The sequence below is a fragment of the Pantherophis guttatus genome, chromosome 7 (assembly GCF_059756535.1).
Source record: "Pantherophis guttatus breed Tessera chromosome 7, ASM5975653v1, whole genome shotgun sequence".
Classification (NCBI taxonomy): Eukaryota; Metazoa; Chordata; class Lepidosauria; order Squamata; family Colubridae; genus Pantherophis; species Pantherophis guttatus.
The window spans coordinates 35,425,685-35,435,174 of record NC_142069.1 but is presented as its reverse complement, the minus strand read 5'-3'; the positions used below and the strand labels follow the sequence as shown (position 1 = coordinate 35,435,174).

General features: G+C 35.1%; 1 protein-coding gene across 1 annotated transcript; it reads left to right on the top strand.

Annotated features, from left to right (window-relative positions):
• The first annotated feature begins 1,605 nt into the window (after positions 1-1,605).
• LOC148112805 (uncharacterized) lies at positions 1,606-9,183 on the top strand. The gene is made up of 3 exons (XM_087873954.1): positions 1,606-1,968; positions 3,536-3,613; positions 6,268-9,183. Exons 1-3 carry the CDS (start codon positions 1,851-1,853, stop codon positions 6,528-6,530), a joined length of 459 nt encoding a protein of 152 aa, XP_087730080.1. The 5' UTR covers positions 1,606-1,850; the 3' UTR covers positions 6,531-9,183.
• The last annotated feature ends 307 nt before the right edge of the window (positions 9,184-9,490 follow it).

The window sequence follows — 9,490 nt, the reverse complement described above, 5'->3', positions numbered from 1 at the left end:
ATCAGCTGGCTATATCGGAACACCGGCAGCCACAGCCACTCGGTCTTGGAAGGGTTGAATCGGAGCCTGTTTCTCCCCATCCAAATCCGCATGGCTTCGAGTTACCGGGACATCACTGCAAGGGCATCATTGGGGTGGTCTGGGGTGGAGATGTACAGCTGAGTATCATCAGCGTAAAGATGGCACTGCACCCCAAAACCACGGATTAGCTCACCCAGCAGCTTCACATAAATGTTGAACAGAAGAGGTGAGAGGACCGACCCCTGAGGCACCCCACAAATAAGGTGTCTTGAAGTCGACCTCTGCCCTCCTTCCAACACAGACTGCGACCGGTCAGAGAGATAGGAAGAGAACCACCATAGAACAGTGCCTCCCACTCCTAGCCCCTCCAGCCGGTGCAGCAAGATACCATGGTCAATGGTGTCAAAAGCCGCTGAGAGATCTAATAAAACCAGGATAGAGGAGCAACCCCTATCTCGAGCTCTCCAGAGATCATCAACCAATGCGACCAATGCCGTTTCAGTACTGTAACCAGTCCTGAAGCCGGACTGGAACGGATCTAAGTAGACAGTTATGCAAACAATATTGAAATATTGCAGGTTATACATAGCAGCAAAGAATCCATTTGCTATTGCTTGTCTCATTCAGCATTCTACTTAGGACAGTATCATTATTCATATCATTATATTGTAGATGGCTATGATATTACTAGGACTTTGAAAAGCAGCCTTCTGTAAATAATGTATCAGAGCTGTTAATAATAGTCATATACAGTAAGTTGCCATTTTTATTTTTCATTTTTTCAGGGGGATTTTTTGCCTTATTTGCTTGCATTTGTACTTTGATGGTTTCTTTTGAAGCTGTAAATGAGAACTCTGAATGCTGAAGATTAGCATATAAATGGTTAAATAAACTTTTCAAAAATAAGGAATCTCCTTAAGCCAGCACTTTGAATACCTTAAAAATAAATGAACACATAAATATCTTATTCCTTTAGTTAGGGTAGATCTTTTTCCTTGATTAACCTTTGTTCTGATAAAACTACCCTGCCACTTCTAATCTTTGTGAAAACCTATGTTCACAATAGAGAGCTCTACATGGAAACTCCGTAGCGACCATCTTGCAAACAAATCTTGTTTCTAATCCACGGCATCATCATTTTCTTTTTGCGTAGGAAAAAGATTGGACACAGTAATACTATGGCTGAATTCACACTTTATGCTAAACCACAGTATACTGCAGCTTGTTAAGTTTTGGCTTAGTGTGTTATGTGACCTTACTAATTGTGATTTATAAGCCATGGTTTATAGATTAGCATGTTCGATAAACCTAGGCATTTATTCCATGATCCACATTTCAATAAACCATGATTTAATACAACATGCCCTTACCTAGACAAGAAACCACCTTATTTGGCTCGCAGAGCTTTGTGCTGGATTTGTTGCTCAAGTGTGTTTTTATTCTGTCTATAAAAAATGGTCGAAGGGGGAATTTTACATTGGGAATATTGCTTAAGGATTACCTTTCTTTCCTAATTGTCCTTCATATATCTATGCAGCTGAAACAGCTAAAAGCCTGCTATTTCTGAGCATTCCGAAGAACAATACAAAAATGAATCCACCCTAGTGTTGGTTTCGGAACAGCAGCAGAAGCAGCATGTGGAAGAAAATCAGCCCATGTGTTAGCTAGCATGCTGGAGGAAGAACAACTTCCAGCTCCAGGGGGGGCAATACCATTGAGCTTGGCTTGGAATGTGGGCCCTCTGCACATTGCCACTTTCAGAAGCAGAGGGGAACTTGCAGAGAAGACTTTAACCAAGCTGATGCACAAGGAATCAGATCTGCTGCAAAATGGGAACTATTCAGAAAGCAGAACTGCAAACATCACTGAAAGATGTGACTATATTTTGTACCCCCGTCAATAACACCATCGAGAAAGGCAGCAGAATGGCCTCCCTGACTGAATACGGTAAAACATCTCTTACTATTACATATATATATGTGTATATGTGTATATGTATATATATATATATATATATATATATATATATATATATATATATATATATATATATATATATATAATGTATAAAAATATGGGATCATTATGATATCTTAGTCTGTGTGCAACGAAGTATTAGGTTTCCAGGTTCCTTGCTTCAGTAGGAAAAAGCAGCATTATGGAAAATCACCTTGCTGTCTTTTTATTTACTCAAGACTGTATGACTATGTTCATATGAAACATGGCACATTACTATCAAGCCAGTCACATTTTAGCCTAGCATGTTCATGTGCCCAGTTTACTGTGAGTTCTCTGTGTAAAGCGACCACAGAAAATTAGGTTAAAATAGGAAATTAAATGTTTTGCTAACTATGAGGTAAGCATGTTGTGTGAATGCAGCCATTGGATGTCTAAGATAGACTCACCTTTGTTGGCTGAAGAGAAAATGCTTCATTGTACTTTTAAGACAATTTTTACAGTTTTGGTTTCAGATGCAGTGAAATGCTAGAACTGAGTATGAGAATTCCAGAAAGAATAATGTAGCCTGAATTTTTATACATATTAAGACAGAAGTAGTTTTGGATAGAACTGAATTTATTTCTGAGTAAATACACGTAGGAACGTTTTGCAAATGTGTGTTTGGGGCTCATGCTGCTATTTTGGTTTCTCTATTAGTACTGTTAAAAGTTCATCTTAAAATTTACAGCAAACATTTTATCTGCTGCCATTTAAAACATTGGGGTATCACTTGATCTGTCAAAAATAATCATTTATAAACATTAGTGCCATTAATGCCAGACTAAAAATACCACCAGTGATCATTTGGAAGAATTGGAAAGTATATGTATCTATTGCATAGTAAAGGAAGAGCAGCATCTCCACAAATCAAGGTTTTATTAATTGCTATTTTTCTTTCTGGCATATAAATGTTGGTATACTATTTATGAGTGCTAGATCCACAAAATGCTATTTAAGATGAGATTCTCAGCAGTAGAAAAGCAAATAGCTAATAATCAGTAAAAAGAAATAGAGACTAATTATAGCAAAAGTTGAGTTTGATCCCTACATTTTAAAGTATTTCCCTTTCACAAATGGATTTCTGAACAAATTAGTCAGCAGTATAATTAATTAAAGAAATGATTGAAATGCATTAGTCCAAACCAGAACCTTCATATCAAAGCAGATAGCAGGCATCCACGCATATCCAAACACATACCATATAAGTTGAATTGTCATAATCATAATTCCATTATTTAAAGGAGAAAGTATTGCTGTTTAAAGAATAGAGTAGCCTAACATTCTGTGATAAATATATTAAGTACAGAAAAATTATATATTTGCATATATATATATATATATATATATATATATATATATATATATATACATACACATATGCATTTCCTCTTTATTGTAGTGTCTAAATGTGCAGCCCAAAGAGGATTTGTAGAAATGCTTAAGACTCTAATACTCACAAAGTTTTAGTTGCAACCATTGTGTTGTATATATATATTCTCCTGCATTTTTATTTTAGATAATAATATTTCTCATGGCAGCAGTAGTCTTTCTGTTGGAACCAGCTACCATAGTTGCATCAGCCAAATTACAGTAGGTAAGAAATTGGATACCCTTTGTTTTCCTTTTAGTTTATAGAAAAATTAATGTTGACACTTGTGATTCTACTAATTTACAGTAGATATTGTAACAATGTTATCCACAAGCTTTGCGACAAAAAATATGTGCTTAATATTCTATAAAAATTGTATAAAGGAGATAAATAGATAAATGAATTTGGAGAGCTGTAACTTTTATTCCGAAGCTTGGATTTGATTTCCCATATTAAGCCTAGAACAGTTGCAATTTTTAAAGTCAACAATTGCTATGAAAAGATGACTGTAGCTCAAGAAAAGTCATTAAACAACTGAATAAGGTATTTTGGATTTAAATAGGGACCAGACACATAATGCATTACAATTTGTGTTGATTGTGAGATCAGTGATTCTGACTGGTGATGTGGTTCATGTAGATAAGCAATAGATATCCTTGGCTCAAACAGCCCATGTTGCCCCTTGCAGAGATTCAGAAGTCTTTTGTTTTAATACTGTGGAAATTTAGTGAGTTAATATCAAGTTTAAGATCTTTGGCACCACTGGTCAAATGTCTTATATGACCAATACCTGTAAATAGGAATTAGCCAAAAATTGAGGCATGCTTCTCTGTCTAGAAAACCAGCACAAAACTGTCAATCGATAAAGGTTCCATACAAATTTCAAGAAGGTGAAAATATTCCAATGTGATATAAAAAGACCCTTAAGAAATAAAACATGGGTGGTTTAGGTGATTGGGAGAACAGTAGAGTCAGCAAATATTTTTTGCAATCAAGCAGTTTGAAGAAAGAGCTTCTAGGAGAACCTGAGACAGAAGGTTGCTTTATATTTGTTATAATAAAGTTTGAGGAAGTATCTAATCAAAACTCTATAAATAAGTATATTTAATCTCAAATCTTTAAGAACTGGATGCTTAAATCACCTTATTGAATTTTCTCTTTTATAAAGAGTTTTATTCTGTTCATTTTACAACAATCATAACTACTCCTGCCTGTGTTTGCACTAGAGGTAGTCTTCAACTTATGACCATAGCTGAGACTGGAATTGTGGATTTAAATTGTTCTGGTCATTAAGTGGGTCACTGTGTGATTGTGCCCGGTTTTATTATCTTTTTTGTGGTGTTCATTAAGCAAATGTGGCAGTTGTAGAGTGAACACAGTGGTTATTAAACAAATCCACCTTCAGCAATGGTTTTTTTTGCTGGAAATTGGAAGTAAATGCCAGTTTCTGGCAAAAAAACCCATCCTAAATTACAGTCATATGACCCTGGCATGCTATAAACAGTCATAAATGTAATCATATGACTGTGTGTGGGACCCAGCTGTCAGAACTTCAAATCTGGGTTGTGAGTAGTTCTGTGGAGGTGTGTGTGGGATGGTCATTAGGCAGCCAATCATAAATTGAGGACCATGTATATAGGAGCCAAATAGCCAAGTTTCTATATATACTACTAAAGATTTATTTTGGTGACAATATCACAATTAGAATTAGAACTATTTTTATAACCAGCTTGTTAGAACTGTTGAAAAAATTATTTACACATTGAAAGGGAATTCCAAAACCTAATCTTCAGGTCTGTAGGAAACAAGATTCTATTGTTTTTTTAGACTCTGAACACATATTTGCATAATAGGTCATGAGTTTTATACAGTCTGAAATTGCTTTGCATAACTGGTTTCAAACTGAATTATTGTAAATGTGACTGTCTTAAAAAAAAATCAGTTCTAGGCACACATATAAAGATGCTCCAGGCTGTATTTAATGTCATGTGCAGATTTCTGTTCACTCAGCAAAAATTTCTCTTATTTTCTTTTATTCTGGAGCAAATCTAGAAGTGAACATAGAAAAGGGACATATCCACTATGCATTTCTAAGGACAAATAAACAATTTTAAATAAGACCAAATAGTTAGCTAGCTAGCTGGTTTATTAGAGCCAGTTTGATCTTGTGTTTAAGTGAGTTCTGATGTTGCTTTATCCATGAAAGCCAGCTGGGTGACCTTGGGCCACACACTTTCTCTCAGCCCAACTCACTTCACAGAGCTGTTATTGTGGGTAAAATAGGAGAAGGAAGAATATTAGATATGTTTGCCACCTTTTTTTAAAAAAAATATTTTTATATGCCGCCCTTCTCCGGAGACTCAGGGCAGCTTACAATGCGTTAAGCAATAGCCTTCATACTTTTGCATGTTTTATACAAAGTCAGCTTATTGCCCCACAAACCGGGTCCTCATTTTACCCACCTTAGAAAGGATGGAAGGCTGAGTCGACCTTGAGCCTGGTGAGAATTGAACTCGCAGTAATTGCAGGCAGCTGGATGTTAAATGCTGCCTTAGTAGGAGGCATTAGCCTCCTACGCCACTCAGGCTCCTGAGTTATTTTTATAAATAAACCTTGATTTATTTGTAAAAATAAATAAATAAATAAATAAATAATAATAATAATAATAATAATAATAATAATAATAATATTGTGTATTAATGATAATAATACACAATACAAATAATAATACACAAATAAATACATCTCTAAATGAATCTCTCTCTAAACAGTAGAGAGTGGTGAATTCTTCCCGATCCCCAAATCTGCTATTCTGTCAAATATGCCTGTTTATCCAGTAAGGCTCTTCCTATATTAATACATACCTTGCTTATTTTCAGGTTTTGATGCTTCTGGCCAGTTCTCAATTGGACTTTCTCATTGGAAAAATCCCTGCTCTCAAGCTTTCCATCCTCTCCCTTTCCCTTTCTATGAAGAGGCTGGCACATGTCAGTATTATGTCCCACAGGCCAACTTATCTGCTCCTTTGTCCTGTCCAGCTTCACTTTCTGTCACTCCAGTGCCTTCTTACAGTGACAGCAGCAGTGAGGATTCGCTTAATGAAAACCTCACAGGTAAAAGGATTTGGGGAAAGGGATCTTAGCTTTTATGTTGGCATTGGGTTCTTGGCTTAAAGTATATAGAATAAGTACATAATCTGATACCTCATTTATGAACTTTAAAATTTTGTGCATAGTCTCCTAGGTCTCTCCAAGAAATAACCTAAAATTGTTATTTGTATTACAGAAGGAGAAAATTATTAAAAAACCAGGAATAATTAGTGATATTTAATTGCACTCAATAACATGCCGCTAAAGAACAAGCATGGTTCTTGATGCACAAAAGATTGCACATCATTGATCAGAACCACTTCCTAAATTGTATCCTACATGAAAATTGACCAAATAAATTGTAGGGTGATCATTATTGGAAAGTGAGAGTTTTACAAGGACTGGACAATGGTTGGTTAAGATAATTTTGAGGTATTGTCAATATCAAAGAGAAAGTAAAAACAAGCGGAATAATGGAGAATGAAAGTTATCAAGCAGGAAGAGCTTCATGATTCAGATAGAAAAGCAAACAAAGCCAGATATGAGTTCGTGATCAAGGCAGTGCATAATGGAGAAAAAGGATAAAAATACTTTTCTAGAAGCCTTTCTCTCTTGAAATTCTGTTATTAGTACTTAGTTGTCAGGTTTTGCAAAAACTTTTTAAAAGATATTGAAATGAAATTTGTATGCATTAGTAGAGTGCTCTGTCAGGTCCTGTATCTTATTCTTGTATGTGTTTAAAGAATAAGTATATCATAAAATGTGAAAATACAGCCCACTGCAGTAGAAGAATAATTGATTCTAAACAGACACTTAATCAAACCAAGCTTCTTTTATTTATGAATTTTCATTTAAAGAAACAATTATCCTAAACCAAAAGGAACCAGATGTTGGGAAACTCCCAGCCAGACAAAGAGGCGGCATTAAGTGGGGAACTAGCCTTGAGACGTTGTGCAGCCACAAGAGAAATAAGCCTGACCCCCTAGTATTTTCTGTCTTTAAAGGGAACAAAGGATATATATCTATGGGCAGATTTCATCTTACCAGATAAGTTTTGTGAAGGTGCTAAGATTTGTTGAGACAAGTTCTGAGTTTGATGATTATAGCATTCAACCTGTTAGCTTATTATTTCTTATTAGAACAACTAATGAAAATATGAAGTAACTATGGTAAATGCAAAAATTCCCAAATAAATGTTTTAATTATGAATAAATGACTAAACATTAGATTATCAAGTCCATTTTCTTGTTTCATGCAGGAATCCAAATTAAAATTTCTAAGATAGATGACTGTTCACCAACACTTGAATATAAGCTGGAAATGGGAGGCCATCACTTCTATGGATAATTGATTCCATTATCAAACTCCTCTTACTATTAGGTATTCTTTCCAAAATTAAATTAGAATCTACCTTCCTGTAATATAAATCCATTACTATATAACTCCACTTTGCAATGACAGAAAATCAGTCTTGACCTTCTTCTGGGTGACATCTTTCGGCTGAAGAGCATTATTGCCAGAATTATAAGAACGCTAAGGTCAATGTTCTTTCCTTTTCATATCTCATAGTGTAGGAATGAGTCTGTTAAGGATATTGTTGTGTTAACCAATCAACAGAGTCCATCTTGTCTCTTTCATTTAGCTGGTACCTTTACAATACTAATCTCCAGTATTTAGTACAGCTTATTGTTCTGAGTTGTAAAGGAGAAAAATTAACAGGCTTTCTCCTATTAACTTTATTACAGGAGAGAAAAACAATATTGGAAGGAAGCCTATAAATCAAGGCTTTTTGCAATCTTTTCTCCCTCTTTGCCCAGTCCTAATGAGAAGCTTAACTGCAAAAAGTTTCTGGAATGTACCATCTTTGTTCTTACCAGCCAGTCCTCTTGTAAATCCCCTAGGCAGGAAAATCAATTGCTAGTACCAGTTTCCTTCATTTTCAATTTCTTTGTTCCTCTTCTCCCAAACTCGCATTGTTTCTTTTCCTCCCTTTCTCCCCTTTTGCTCTTGCTTCCTCCTTTTCAGATCTAACTGCTAAATCATCAAGGTAATGCTGTAAAAAAAATATCACAAATCGCCATTGCTGCATTTCCCCTCCTATAGTTATCATATTTCCCCCTTCTCAAGATTAATATTTTTTCAAGTGCTATACCTAGGATATAACTCAGACCACTGATCATTGCCCTTCCCTGACTTTCATAGGTAATTAATTTTTCATGCCATTTATAATAAAGGAAAAGAATCCATTTATTTAAAAAAAATACTGGAAATGCTAATTATGTGGCTCAGTCAGGACTTTTTCTATTTGTATTAGTTGTTGCACTATACTAAAATAGCTTTCAAATGCAATTGTTCAGTCTTCACCCAGCCAATATTTGGACTCATTTTCTATATGTACTTATGGAAGAAGCAGCTTTCATTTGATTTCAATAATATGAACAATATTAAGGAGAAAAACCATTAATGGATTCATTGATTTTCCTATTTTAACCTTCCTTTAATAGCTTTTATACTGGTTTAGATCCTAAGATGCTTGTAGAATGGTTCTGTACCTGATTTGACCCCAGTAGGCCCGTCCAGTTCCTTATCCTCTGATGAAGCTGAGGCAAATCTAGAAAAGTTTCATGGATTAGAAGGGATGCCTGTCCTGTTTACTAGCCTTTTGTAGGTTCTGTATAATAAATAAAACTGTATTGGTTTCTTTTCTAATTTACTTCATATACAAATTAATTGATGCAATTTATCGCTAAAACAACATGAAATGCTGGTGTAGTTTCTGACAGAACTATCTGGCCATTACAATGTTAATGCAAGAGAACTTCTAGAAGTCTGGTGTTCTGATAGATCAACCATCAACAGATATATAGAAATAAACTTAATTATAATTTAAAAAAAAAAAAGCAAGCAAAGGCCAAGACTGAAGAAAACATTCTGGGACACATCTTCCCTTATCACATACCTAGAAAACAATACATAGATAAGTAAAACCCAACACAACAGTCAGAAACAATCT